The sequence below is a fragment of the Penaeus vannamei genome, chromosome 15 (assembly GCF_042767895.1).
Source record: "Penaeus vannamei isolate JL-2024 chromosome 15, ASM4276789v1, whole genome shotgun sequence".
Lineage (NCBI taxonomy): Eukaryota > Metazoa > Arthropoda > Malacostraca > Decapoda > Penaeidae > Penaeus > Penaeus vannamei.
In genome coordinates, this window is record NC_091563.1 from 11,807,017 (window position 1) to 11,820,945 (window position 13,929).

At 50.0% G+C, this 13,929-nt stretch overlaps 1 protein-coding gene across 1 annotated transcript; it reads right to left on the bottom strand.

Annotated features, from left to right (window-relative positions):
- Window positions 1–1,093: 1,093 nt before the first annotated feature.
- Window positions 1,094–13,228, bottom strand: LOC113802916 (axoneme-associated protein mst101(2)). The gene is made up of 16 exons (XM_070130127.1): window positions 13,115–13,228; window positions 11,587–11,718; window positions 11,268–11,456; window positions 10,458–10,907; window positions 9,999–10,151; window positions 9,390–9,719; window positions 9,159–9,293; window positions 8,697–8,837; window positions 8,175–8,297; window positions 7,908–7,976; window positions 5,178–5,315; window positions 3,561–3,686; window positions 2,616–2,768; window positions 2,296–2,402; window positions 1,928–2,090; window positions 1,094–1,771 (listed from the first exon to the last, which is right to left on the bottom strand). The coding sequence occupies exons 1-16, from the start codon at window positions 13,226–13,228 to the stop codon at window positions 1,094–1,096; spliced, it is 3,201 nt and encodes a 1,066-aa protein (XP_069986228.1).
- Window positions 13,229–13,929: the final 701 nt, after the last annotated feature.

Consider the following 13,929-nt stretch of genomic DNA (forward strand, 5'->3'; position numbering starts at 1 on the left):
GCATTTGCTGTGTATGTATGTGTATGTATGTATGCATGTGTATGTCTACGTGTGTGGCTGTGCTATTCATCAGTTTCGGTCCATTGACCCAATCACAAGCGCTGAATCCTGCTATCGCTGGTAAAATGGCACTGTTTGAACAAATAACACTATTGATTACCCTGTTGTTTACCGGAAAATATTCGCATTACTCGTGTTTACATTGCTTTGTTTACAGTGGAAAGGGTAGATCAATGAGGTCGATTATTTGCCTTCGTATGTTATTCGGTTTTTGCACTTAAGGTATTTAAAAGGACCGATTGAAAAAAAATATATTTGAAAATCATCCCGATACGCCATGGAAAATATGATTGATAATACAAAAAAGATGGATATTAAACACAAAAAACTATCGCAAAGTTTATCGAACAAGAATGGAATAATAACCACTAAATTTATAACGGACTCCAAGCCTCATACAGGTATATGTCCAGCTTCAGTCCAGGTGCCCTACAACCAATCGACCATTCCGACTACACATATAAGTATATATCTGCATATCTATATATCTATATATGCATATATTTGCATATATATATATATATATATATATATATATATATATATATATATATATATATATATATATATATATATATATATATACATATATATATACATGTATATATATGTATGTATTTCTAAGTATCTATCTATATGTATGTATGTATGCATGTATATGTATCTGCATATCTATATATCTATCTATCTGTATGTATATATGCCTGTTTGTGTGCGTGCGTATGTGTGTGTGTAGCTCACCCCGCCCCGATCTCCGGCTTCTGAAAGGAGAAGACGAGGGAGAACATTCTTCGAAAAACAAGGGATTTCCCCTAAGAGGACTCAAGATCGCATTTGACGTCGAGTCGAGATGAAGAGGCTGTTTGTCTTAATTGAAATTTCTTCTTCGCAAGATCAGAAAAAGCAGCCGGAAGATCTTTAGCGGAATGAACATCTGTGCTCCGAATGGCCGGGAGAATTCTGGAGCGGATCTTAGCTCTCATAGTTGCACGAAGGTCCGGTGTGATATCGTACACTCGGGATCCGATAGATACTAATGCACAGAATGATGTTTGCAGCTTTCTTGGCAGCAGGCTTCTTTGCGGCTTTCTTGGCAGCAGGCTTCTTTGCGGCTTTCTTGGCAGCAAGCTTTTTTTGCGGTTTTCTGATCAACAGGTTTCTTTGCGGCTTTCTTGGCAGTAGGCTTCTTTGCGGCTTTCTTGGCAGCAGGCTTCTTTGCGGCTTTCTTGGCAGCATGTTTCTTTGCGGCTTTCTTGGCAACAGGATTCTTTGTGGCTTTCTTGGCAGCAGGCTTCTTTGCGGCTTTCTTGCCAACAGGCTTCTTAGCGGCCTTCTTACCAACAGACTTTTTTGCGGCTTTCTTGGCAGCAGGCTTCTTTGCGGCTTTCTTGGCAGCAGGCTTCTTTGTGGCTTTCTGGCCAACAGGCTTCTTTGCGGCTTTCTGGCCAACAGGCTTCTTTGCGGCTTTATGGCCAACAGGCTTCTTTGCGGCTTTATGGCCAACAGGCTTCTTAGCGGCCTTCTTACCAACAGGCTTTTTTGCGGCTTTCTTGGCAGCAGGCTTCTTTGCGGCTTTCTTGGCAGCAGGCTTCTTTGCGGCTTTCTTGGCAGCAGGCTTCTTTGGGGCTTTCTTGGCAGCTGGCTTCTTTGCGGCTTTCTTGGCAGCAGGCTTCTTTGCGGCTTTCTTGGCAGCAGGCTTCTTTGCGGCTTTCTGGCCAACAGGCTTCTTTGCGGCTTTCTTGGCAGTAGGCTTCTTTGCGGCTTTCTGGCCAACAGCCTTCTTTGCGGCTTTCTGGCCAAAAGCCTTCTTTGCGGCTTTCTGGCCAAAAGCCTTCTTTGCGGCTTTCTGGCCAACAGCCTTCTTTGCGGCTTTCTGGCCAAAAGCCTTCTTTGCGGCTTTCTGGCCAACAACATTCTTTGCGGCTTTCTGGTCAACAACCTTCTTTGTGGCTTTCTGGACAAAGCCTTCTTTGCGGCGTTCTTTCCAACAGCCTTCTTTGCGGCTTTCTGGCCAACAGCCTTCTTTGTGGCTTTCTGGCCAACAGCCTTCTTTGCGGCTTTCTGGCCAACAGCCTTCTTTGCGGCTTTCTGGCTAAAAGCCTTCTTTGCGGCTTTCTGGCCAAAAGCCTTCTTTGCGGCTTTCTGGCCAACAGCCTTCTTTGCGGCTTTCTGGCCAACAGCCTTCTTTGCGGCTTTCTGGCCAACAACATTCTTTGCGGCTTTCTGGTCAACAACCTTCTTTGTGGCTTTCTGGACAAAGCCTTCTTTGCGGCGTTCTTTCCAACAGCCTTCTTTGCGGCTTTCTGGCCAACAGCCTTCTTTGTGGCTTTCTGGCCAACAGCCTTCTTTGCGGCTTTCTTGCCAACAGCCTTCTTTGTGGCTTTCTGGCCAACAGCCTTCTTTGCGGCTTTCTGGCCAACAGCCTTCTTTGCGGCTTTCTTGCCAACAGCCTTCTTTGTGGCTTTCTGGCCAACAGCCTTCTTTGCGGCTTTCTGGCCAACAGCCTTCTTTGCGGCTTTCTGGCCAACAGCCTTCTTTGCGGCTTTCTGGCCAACAGCCTTCTTTGCGGCTTTCTGGCCAACAACATTCTTTGCGGCTTTCTTGCCAACAGCCTTCTTTGTGGCTTTCCGGCCAACAACATTCTTTGCGGCTTTCTGGCCAACAGGCTTCTTTGCGGCTTTCTTGCCAACAGCCTTCTTTGTGGCTTTCTGGCCAACAGCCTTCTTTGTGGCTTTCTGGCCAACAGCCTTCTTTGCGGCTTTCTGGCCAACAGCCTTCTTTGCGGCTTTCTGGCCAACAGGCTTCTTTGTGGCTTTCTGGCCAACAGCCTTCTTTGTGGCTTTCTGGCCAACAGCCTTCTTTTTGGCTTTCTGGCCAACAGGCTTCTTTGCGGCTTTCTTGCCAACAGCCTTCTTTGTGGCTTTCTGGCCAACAACATTCTTTGCGGCTTTCTGGCCAACAGCCTTCTTTGCGGCTTTCTTGCCAACAGCCTTCTTTGTGGCTTTCTGGCCAACAACATTCTTTGCGGCTTTCTGGCCAACAGGCTTCTTTGCGGCTTTCTTGCCAACAGCCTTCTTTGTGACTTTCTGGCCAACAGCCTTCTTTGCGGCTTTCTGGCCAACATTCTTCTTTGCGGCTTTCTTGCCAACAGCCTTCTTTGCGGCTTTCTGGCCAACAGGCTTCTTTGCGGCTTTCTGGCCAACAGCCTTCTTTGTGGCTTTCTGGCCAACAGCCTTCTTTGCGGCTTTCTGGCCAACAGCCTTCTTTGCGGCTTTCTGGCCAACAGCCTTCTTTGCGGCTTTCTGGCCAACAGCCTTCTTTGCGGCTTTCTGGCCAAAAGCCTTCTTTGCGGCTTTCTAGCCAACAGCCTTCTTTGCGGCTTTCTGGCCAACAGGCTTCTTTGCGGCTTTCTTGCCAACAGCCTTCTTTGCGGCTTTCTGGCCAACAGGCTTCTTTGCGGCTTTCTTGCCAACAGCCTTCTTTGTGGCTTTCTAGCCAACAGCCTTCTTTGCGGCTTTCTGGCCAAAAGCCTTCTCTGTGGCTTTCTGGCCAAAAGCCTTCTTTGCGGCTTTCTGGCCAAAAGCCTTCTTTGCGGCTTTCTGGCCAACAGCCTTCTTTGTGGCTTTCTGGCCAACAACCTTCTTTGCGGCTTTCTTGGCAGCAGGCTTCTTTGCGGCTTTCTGGCCAAAAGCTTTCTTTGCGGCTTTCTGGCCAACAGCCTTCTTTGTGGCTTTCTAGCCAACAGCCTTCTTTGCGGCTTTCTAGCCAACAGCCTTCTTTGCGGCTTTCTAGCCAACAGCCTTCTTTGCGGCTTTCTGAGCAAGAGCCTTCTTTGCGGCTTTCTGGCCAACAGCCTTCTTTGTGGCTTTCTGGCCAAAAGCCTTCTTTGCGGCTTTCTGGCCAACAGCCTTCTTTGTGGCTATCTGGCCAACAGCCTTTGCGGCTTTCTTGGCAGCAGGCTTCTTTGCGGCTTTCTGGCCAACAGCCTTCTTTGCGGCTTTCTGGCCAACAGCCTTCTTTGCGGCTTTCTGGCCAACAGCCTTCTTTGCGGCTTTCTGGCCAACAGCCTTCTTTGCGGCTTTCTGGCCAACAGCCTTCTTTGCGGCTTTCTGGCCAACAGCCTTCTTTGTGGCTTTCTGGCCAACAGGCTTCTTTGCGGCTTTCTGGCCAACAGGCTTCTTTGCGGCTTTCTGGCCAACAGCCTTCTTTGTGGCTTTCTGGCCAACAGCCTTCTTTGCGGCTTTCTTGGCAGCAGGCTTCTTTGCGGCTTTCTGGCCAACAGCCTTCTTTGTGGCTTTCTGGCCAACAGCCTTCTTTGCGGCTTTCTGGCCAACAGCCTTCTTTGCGGCTTTCTGGCCAACAGCCTTCTTTGCGGCTTTCTGGCCAACAGCCTTCTTTGCGGCTTTCTAGCCAACAGCCTTCTTTGCGGCTTTCTGGCCAACAGCCTTCTTTGCGGCTTTCTGGCCAACAGCCTTCTTTGCGGCTTTCTGGCCAACAGCCTTCTTTGCGGCTTTCTGGCCAACAGCCTTCTTTGCGGCTTTCTGGCCAACAGCCTTCTTTGCGGCTTTCTGGCCAACAGCCTTCTTTGCGGCTTTCTGGCCAACAGCCTTCTTTGCGGCTTTCTGGCCAACAGCCTTCTTTGTGGCTTTCTGGCCAACAGCCTTCTTTGCGGCTTTCTGGCCAACAGCCTTCTTTGCGGCTTTCTGGCCAACAGGCTTCTTTGCGGCTTTCTGGCCAACAGCCTTCTTTGCGGCTTTCTAGCCAACAGCCTTCTTTGCGGCTTTCTAGCCAACAGCCTTCTTTGCGGCTTTCTGGCCAAAAGCCTTCTTTGCGGCTTTCTGGCCAAAAGCCTTCTTTGCGGCTTTCTGGCCAACAGCCTTCTTTGCGGCTTTCTGGCCAACAGCCTTCTTTGCGGCTTTCTGGCCAACAGCCTTCTTTGCGGCTTTCTGGCCAACAGCCTTCTTTGCGGCTTTCTGGCCAACAGCCTTCTTTGCGGCTTTCTGGCCAACAGGCTTCTTTGCGGCTTTCTAGCCAACAGCCTTCTTTGCGGCTTTCTGGCCAACAGGCTTCTTTGCGGCTTTCTAGCCAACAGCCTTCTTTGCGGCTTTCTAGCCAACAGCCTTCTTTGCGGCTTTCTGAGCAAAAGCCTTCTTTGTGGCTTTCTGGCCAAAACCCTTCTTTGTGGCTTTCTGGCCAACAACATTCTTTGCGGCTTTCTGGCCAACAGCCTTCTTTGTGGCTTTCTGGCCAACAGCCTTCTTTGCGGCTTTCTTGGCAGCAGGCTTCTTTGCGGCTTTCTGGCCAACAGCCTTCTTTGCGGCTTTCTGGCCAACAGCCTTCTTTGCGGCTTTCTGGCCAACAGCCTTCTTTGCGGCTTTCTGGCCAACAGGCTTCTTTGCGGCTTTCTGGCCAACAGCCTTCTTTGCGGCTTTCTGGCCAACAGGCTTCTTTGCGGCTTTCTAGCCAACAGCCTTCTTTGCGGCTTTCTGGCCAACAGGCTTCTTTGTGGCTTTCTAGCCAACAGCCTTCTTTGCGGCTTTCTGGCCAACAGGCTTCTTTGCGGCTTTCTTGCCAACAGCCTTCTTTGTGGCTTTCTGGCCAACAGCCTTCTTTGCGGCTTTCTGGCCAACAGCCTTCTTTGCGGCTTTCTGGCCAACAGCCTTCTTTGCGGCTTTCTGGCCAACAGCCTTCTTTGCGGCTTTCTGGCCAACAGCCTTCTTTGCGGCTTTCTTGCCAACAGCCTTCTTTGCGGCTTTCTGGCCAACAGGCTTCTTTGCGGCTTTCTAGCCAACAGCCTTCTTTGCGGCTTTCTGGCCAACAGGCTTCTTTGCGGCTTTCTAGCCAACAGCCTTCTTTGCGGCTTTCTGGCCAACAGGCTTCTTTGTGGCTTTCTTGCCAACAGCCTTCTTTGCGGCTTTCTGGCCAACAGGCTTCTTTGCGGCTTTCTAGCCAACAGCCTTCTTTGCGGCTTTCTGGCCAACAGGCTTCTTTGTGGCTTTCTAGCCAACAGCCTTCTTTGCGGCTTTCTGGCCAACAGGCTTCTTTGCGGCTTTCTTGCCAACAGCCTTCTTTGTGGCTTTCTGGCCAACAGCCTTCTTTGCGGCTTTCTGGCCAACAGCCTTCTTTGCGGCTTTCTGGCCAACAGCCTTCTTTGCGGCTTTCTGGCCAACAGCCTTCTTTGCGGCTTTCTGGCCAACAGCCTTTTTTGCGGCTTTCTGGCCAACAGCCTTCTTTGCGGCTTTCTGGCCAACAGGCTTCTTTGCGGCTTTCTAGCCAACAGCCTTCTTTGCGGCTTTCTGGCCAACAGCCTTCTTTGCGGCTTTCTAGCCAACAGCCTTCTTTGCGGCTTTCTAGCCAACAGCCTTCTTTGCGGCTTTCTGGCTAACAGCCTTCTTTGTGGCTTTCTGGCCAAAAGCCTTCTTTGCGGCTTTCTGGCCAAAAGCCTTCTTTGCGGCTTTCTGGCCAAAAGCCTTCTTTGCGGCTTTCTGGCCAACAGCCTTCTTTGCGGCTTTCTGGCCAACAGCCTTCTTTGCGGCTTTCTGGCCAACAGCCTTCTTTGCGGCTTTCTGGCCAACAGCCTTCTTTGTGGCTTTCTGGCCAACAGCCTTCTTTGCGGCTTTCTGGCCAACAGCCTTCTTTGCGGCTTTCTGGCCAACAGCCTTCTTTGCGGCTTTCTGGCCAACAGGCTTCTTTGCGGCTTTCTGGCCAACAGCCTTCTTTGCGGCTTTCTAGCCAACAGCCTTCTTTGCGGCTTTCTGGCTAACAGCCTTCTTTGTGGCTTTCTGGCCAACAGCCTTCTTTGTGGCTTTCTGGCCAACAGCCTTCTTTGCGGCTTTCTGGCCAACAGCCTTCTTTGCGGCTTTCTGGCCAACAGCCTTCTTTGCGGCTTTCTGGCCAACAGCCTTCTTTGCGGCTTTCTGGCCAACAGCCTTCTTTGTGGCTTTCTGGCCAACAGCCTTCTTTGCGGCTTTCTGGCCAAAAGCCTTCTTTGCGGCTTTCTGGCCAACAGCCTTCTTTGCGGCTTTCTGGCCAACAGCCTTCTTTGCGGCTTTCTGGCCAACAGGCTTCTTTGCGGCTTTCTGGCCAACAGCCTTCTTTGTGGCTTTCTAGCCAACAGCCTTCTTTGCGGCTTTCTAGCCAACAGCCTTCTTTGCGGCTTTCTGGCCAACAACATTCTTTGCGGCTTTCTAGCCAACAGCCTTCTTTGCGGCTTTCTGGCCAACAGGCTTCTTTGCGGCTTTCTAGCCAACAGCCTTCTTTGCGGCTTTCTGGCCAACAGCCTTCTTTGCGGCTTTCTAGCCAACAGCCTTCTTTGCGGCTTTCTGGCCAACAGCCTTCTTTGCGGCTTTCTAGCCAACAGGCTTCTTTGCGGCTTTCTGGCCAACAGGTTTCTTTGCGGCTTTCTGGCCAACAACATTCTTTGCGGCTTTCTAGCCAACAGCCTTCTTTGAGGCTTTCTGGCCAACAGCCTTCTTTGCGGCTTTCTGGCCAACAGCCTTCTTTGTGGCTTTCTGGCCAACAGCCTTCTTTGCGGCTTTCTGGCCAAAAGCCTTCTTTGCGGCTTTCTGGCCAACAGCCTTCTTTGCGGCTTTCTGGCCAACAGGCTTCTTTGCGGCTTTCTAGCCAACAGCCTTCTTTGCGGCTTTCTGGCCAACAGCCTTCTTTGCGGCTTTCTAGCCAACAGCCTTCTTTGCGGCTTTCTGGCCAACAGCCTTCTTTGCGGCTTTCTGGCCAACAGCCTTCTTTGCGGCTTTCTAGCCAACAGGCTTCTTTGCGGCTTTCTGGCCAACAGCCTTCTTTGCGGCTTTCTGGCCAACAACATTCTTTGCGGCTTTCTAGCCAACAACCTTCTTTGAGGCTTTCTGGCCAACAGCCTTCTTTGCGGCTTTCTGGCCAACAGCCTTCTTTGTGGCTTTCTGGCCAACAGCCTTCTTTGCGGCTTTCTGGCCAAAAGCCTTCTTTGCGGCTTTCTGGCCAACAGCCTTCTTTGCGGCTTTCTGGCCAACAACATTCTTTGCGGCTTTCTAGCCAACAGCCTTCTTTGCGGCTTTCTGGCCAACAGCCTTCTTTGCGGCTTTCTAGCCAACAGCCTTCTTTGCGGCTTTCTAGCCAACAGCCTTCTTTGCGGCTTTCTGAGCAAAAGCCTTCTTTGTGGCTTTCTGGCCAAAAGCCTTCTTTGCGGCTTTCTGGCCAACAGCCTTCTTTGTGGCTATCTGGCCAACAGCCTTTGCGGCTTTCTTGGCAGCAGGCTTCTTTGCGGCTTTCTGGCCAACAGCCTTCTTTGCGGCTTTCTGGCCAACAGCCTTCTTTGCGGCTTTCTTGCCAACAGGCTCCTTTGCGGCTTTCTTGCCAACAGGCTTCTTTGCGGCTTTCTGGCCAACAGGCTTCTTTGCGGCTTTCTGAGCAAAAGTCTTCTTTGCGGCTTTCTAGCCAACAGCTTTCTTTGCGGCTTTCTGGCCAACAGCTTTCTTTGCGGCTTTCTGGCCAACAGGCTTCTTTGCGGCTTTCTGAGCAAAAGCCTTCTTTGCGGCTTTCTGGCCAACAGCCTTCTTTGTGGCTATCTGGCCAACAGCCTTCTTTGCGGCTTTCTTGGCAGCAGGCTTCTTTGCGGCTTTCTTGGCAGCAGGCTTCTTTGCGGCTTTCTGGCCAAAAGCCTTCTTTGCGGCTTTCTGGCCAACAGCCTTCTTTGTGGCTTTCTTGCCAAAAGGCTTCTTTGCGGCTTTCTTGGCAGCAGGCTTCTTTGAGGCTTTCTTGGCAGCAGGCTTCTTTGCAGCTTTCTTGGCAGCAGGCTTCTTTGCGGCTTTCTGGCCAAAAGCCTTCTTTGTGGCTTTCTGGCCAAAAGCCTTCTTTGCGGCTTTCTGGCCAACAGCCTTCTTTGCGGCTATCTGGCCAACAGCCTTCTTTGCGGCTTTCTTGCCAACAGGCTTCTTTGCGACTTTCTAGCCAACAGCCTTCTTTGCGGCTTTCTTGGCAGCAGGCTTCTTTGCGGCTTTCTGGCCAAAAGCCTTCTTTGTGGCTTTCTTGCCAACAGCCTTCTTTGCGGCTTTCTGGCCAACAGCCTTCTTTGCGGCTTTCTGGCCAACAGGCTTCTTTGCGGCTTTCTTGGCAGCAGGCTTCTTTGAGGCTTTCTTGGCAGCAGGCTTCTTTGCAGCTTTCTTGGCAGCAGGCTTCTGTGCGGCTTTTTTGGCTAAAAGCCTTCTTTGTGACTTTCTTGCCGAATGGCCGGGAGAATTCTGGAGCGGATCTTAGCTCTCATAGTTGCACGAAGGTCCGGTGTGATATCGTTCACTCGGGATCCGATAGATACTAATGCACAGAATGATGTTTGCAGCTTTCTTGGCAGCAGGCTTCTTTGCGGCTTTCTTGGCAGCAGGCTTTTTTGCGGCTTTCTGATCAACAGGTTTCTTTGCGGCTTTCTTGGCAGCAGGTTTCTTTGCGGCTTTCTTGGCAGCAGGTTTCTTTGCGGCTTTCTTGGCAGCAGGTTTCTTTGCGGCTTTCTTGGCAACAGGCTTCATTGTGGCTTTCTTGGCAGCAGGCTTCTTTGCGGCTTTATGGCCAACAGGCTTCTTAGCGGCCTTCTTACCAACAGGCTTTTTTGCGGCTTTCTTGGCAGCAGGCTTCTTTGCGGCTTTCTTGGCAGCAGGCTTCTTTGCGGCTTTCTTGCCAACAGGCTTCTTTGCGGCTTTCTTGGCAGCAGGCTTCTTTGCGGCTTTCTTGCCAACAGGCTTCTTTGCGGCTTTCTTGGCAGCAGGCTTCTGTGCGGCTTTCTTGGCAGCAGGCTTCTTTGCGGCTTTCTTGCCAACAGGCTTCTTTGCGGCTTTCTTGGCAGCAGGCTTCTTTGCGGCTTTCTTGCCAACAGGCTTCTTTGCGGCTTTCTTGGCAGCAGGCTTCTTTGCGGCTTTCTTGCCAACAGGCTTCTTTGCGGCTTTCTGGCCAACAGGCTTCTTTGCGGCTTTATGGCCAACAGGCTTCTTTGCGGCTTTATGGCCAACAGGCTTCTTTGCGACTTTCTTGCCAACAGGATTCTTTGCGGCTTTCTTGGCAGTAGGCTTCTTTGCGGCTTTCTTGGCAGCAGGCTTCTTTGCGGCTTTCTTGCCAACAGGCATCTTTGCGGCTTTCTTGGCAGCAGGCTTCTTTGCGGCTTTCTTGGCAGCAGGCTTCTTTGCGGCTTTCTTGGCAGCAGGCTTCTTTGAGGCTTTCTTGGCAGCAGGCTTCTTTGCGGCTTTCTTGCCAACAGGCTTCTTTGCGGCTTTCTGATCAATAGGTTTCTTAGCGGCTTTCTTGGCAGCAGGCTTCTTTGTGGCTTTCTTGGCAGCAGGCTTCTTTGCGGCTTTCTTGGCAGCAGGTTTCTTTGTGGCTTTCTTGGCAGCAGGCTTCTTTGCGGCTTTCTGGCCAACAACATTCTTTGCGGCTTTCTTGGCAGAAGGCTTCTTTGCGACTTTCTTGGCAGCAGGCTTTATGGCGGCTTTCTTGACAGCAGGCTTCATTGTGGCTTTCTTGGCAGCAGGCTTCTTTGGGGCTTTCTTGGCAGCAGGCTTCTTTGCGGCTTTCTTGGCAGCAGGCTTCTTTCCGGTTTTCTTGCCAAAAGCCTTCTTTGCGGCTTTCTGGCCAACAGCCTTCTTTGCGGCTTTCTTGCCAACAGGCTTCTTTGCGGCTTTCTGGCCAAAAGCCTTCTTTGCGGCTTTCTTGGCAGCAGGCTTCTTTGCGACTTTCTTGGCAGCAGGCTTTATGGCGGCTTTCTTGACAGCAGGCTTCATTGTGGCTTTCTTGGCAGCAGGCTTCTTTGGGGCTTTCTTGGCAGCAGGCTTCTTTGCGGCTTTCTTGGCAAAAGCCTTCTTTGCGGCTTTCTAGCCAACAGGCTTCTTTGCGGCTTTCTGGCCAACAGCCTTATTTGCGGCTTTCTAGCCAAAAGCCTTCTTTGCGGCTTTCTGGCCAACAGCCTTCTTTGCGGCTTTCTGGCTAACAGCCTTCTTTGTGGCTTTCTGGCCAACAGCCTTCTTTGCGGCTTTCTGGCCAACAGCCTTCTTTGCGGCTTTCTGGCTAACAGCCTTCTTTGTGGCTTTCTGGCCAACAGCCTTCTTTGCGGCTTTCTGGCCAACAGCCTTCTTTGCGGCTTTCTGGCTAACAGCCTTCTTTGCGGCTTTCTGGCCAACAGGCTTCTTTGCGGCTTTCTTGCCAACAGCCTTCTTTGCGGCTTTCTGGCTAACAGCCTTCTTTGTGGCTTTCTGGCCAACAGCCTTCTTTGCGGCTTTCTGGCTAACAGCCTTCTTTGTGGCTTTCTGGCCAAAAGCATTTGCGGCTTTCTTACCAACAACCTTCTTTGCGGATTTCTTGTCAACAGCCTTCTTTGCGGCTTTCTTGGCAGCAGGCTTCTTTGCGGCTTTCTTGCCAACAGCCTTCTTTGAGGCTTTCTTGCCAACAGCCTTCTTTGCGGCTTTCTTGCCAACAGCCTTCTTTGCGGCTTTCTGGCCAACAGCCTTCTTTGCGGCTTTCTTGGCAGCAGCCTTCATTGCGGAAAGGCCTAACCCAGCGTGCCTCGTATAACCAACAGCTGGGTTTAGAGGTCCCCGTGGACTGGTGCGGCTGACGCTTGTTTCGCGTCTGCCGGGCTGGGAAGCGAGCAACGTCCAGTTTTAAAGAGAAGTTGGAGAGCAAAGGCTAGTTCAAGAAGAGTGCCTACATGCATATATCCGTGTATGCGTGTATGTGCATGTAGGCGTATGGGTGGATCGCTGGGTGTATTTGACTGACTGATCGATTAATTGATTGATTGATCATTCGATAGATAGATAGACCTGTGGATAGTGAATTTGGTAGACAAGTAGTTAGGTAGAGAGATAGATCACAGAAAGCGATAGATAGATGGTTAGACAGGCTGACAGATGGAGAAGTATTCAGGCTGGTAGATAGATAGGTAGATAGATAGACAGATTTACAGCTTACATACATATATACATACACACATGTACACACTGCTCCCAAAATCTAGAGCTCATTGTCCTCTTAAACTGTTCATCATCTATTACCTCATTCCTCGAAAAGAGAGGAAAAAAGGAGAAAAAAAGACAAATAATTAAATAAACTTATCACACGGCCTTTCGGCGATCACCTGCGGCATTTAAACCCAATCTCTGGCCGAACGCTGGACTAACTTTGTCCGCTCTGTCAGGCTGTGTGTGTTACCGGCGAGGAACCTGCGTCTGCTGTCTTCTCGTTCAGCGTCTTTGTCTTCTTCTTCTTCTATGTTCTTCTTTCTCCATCTTTGTTCTTCGTCTTCTTCTTTCTTCTTCTTCTTTCTCCTTCTTTATTCTTCGTCTTCTTCTTCTTCTTTCTCCTCCTTTGTTCTTCGTCTTCTTCTTCTTCTTCTTTCTCCTACTTTGTTCTTCGTCTTCTTCTTTCTTCTTCTTTCTCCTTTTTGTTCTTCGTCTTCTTCTTCTTCCTCTTCTTTCTCTTTCATCTTCTTCTTCGTCTTCTTTGTTCTTTCTCCTTCGTCTTCTTCTTTGTTCTTTCTCCTTCGTCTTCTTCTTTGTTCTTATTTCTCCTTCGTCTTCTTTGTTCTTCTTTCTCCTTCGTCTTCTCCCTTGTTCTTATTTCTCCTTCGTCTTCTTTGATCTTATTTTCCCTCTTTCTCCTTTTTCCTTCTTTGTCTTCTTTCTCCTTTGTCTCATTTTTTTTCGTCGCCTTCTTTTCCTTCGTTTTCCTTTGGTTCTTCTTGTTCTCTTCCTATTATTGTTATTCGTGTTGTTCTTCATCTTGTTTTTATTCGTACTCTTCCTCATCGCTTTTTCTCTATTTCCTCTTCAGAGAGAGAGAGAGAGAAAAAAGAGGGAGAGGGAGAGAGAGAGAAAGAGAAAGAGGGAGGAGAGAGAGAGAGAGAGATAAGTATATATAGAGAGGGGGGGGTATATATGTACATGTGTACAGGTATGTACATGTGTACAGGTATCTACATATACGTACATAAAATACAACAAAAAATCATTAACGAACATTTCCACGTTCAGAAAATGCACCTAAATAAGCTACTACACTACCCCCACCCCCCACCACCCACCCATATCCCCCGGAGACATAAAACCAGCCATCCAGACCATAATGAACAGCGGAAGACCTGGTTTGACCTGATAACGTTCGAAACAAAATCAACTTCAAAGCCTCCCTGAGCCATTTTAGATTCTGACAAGGGACGGGGAATCTTCTAATAAACAAAGTTAATGTTGAGTGATGGAGTGAAGGTAATGCAATTGCAGAAGGAGCGAGCGCTGAGAGGAGAGCGTTCACGGGGTGAGGTTTCGAAGGGGGGGGGGGGGGGGAGAGGAAGGGGGGCAGAGGGAAAAAGAATGGAAGGAAGGGAAAGAGGAAGGCTAAGGGAAGAGAAATAAAGGTAGAAAGGGAGATAGAGAGATAGGAGCGTAAAGAGAGAGAGAGAGAGAGAGAGAGGGTGAAAGTGAGAGAGAGAAAGGGAGAGGGATAGAGAGAGAGCGAAGGATAGAGAGAGAGGGGGGGGGGAATAGATGGATAGATAGAGAAAGATTGCATTTAAATGTAAATATATATGTATCTAAATCTATCAATATATATCTATCTGTGCGTGCGTGTGTGTGTGAGTGTGTGTGTATGTGTGTGTGTGTGTGTGTGTGTGTGTGTGTGTGTGTGCGTGCGTGCGTGCGTGCGTCCGTGCGCGCGTGCGTGCGTGGGTGTGTGCGTGCCTGCGTGGGTACGTGCGTGCGTGCGTGTGTGTGTGTGTGCGTGCGTGAATGACAACGACCGCTAGCCATCCACAGCATAATGCCCCGAGCCAGAGTCCCCCAAGAAGGCGTCCCTCCATGCACCACAATCTTGCTTAAGTGTCCAGCTCACGTAAACATC

Excerpts from the sequence above, each read along its gene's own strand:
- LOC113802916 (XM_070130127.1), bottom strand. The coding sequence starts at position 13,228 with ATGGCTCAGGGAGGCTTTGAAGTTGATTTTGTTTCGAACGTTATCAGG. Across the intron at positions 9,294-9,389 it reads AGCCTGCTGCCAAGAAAGCT|AATTCTCCCGGCCATTCGGC; the intron begins GCAAACATCATT and ends GATCCGCTCCAG. Across the intron at positions 5,316-7,907 it reads GCCAGAAAGCCTCAAAGAAG|GCTGTTGGCCAGAAAGCCAC; the intron begins GTTGTTGGCTAG and ends GCCGCAAAGAAG.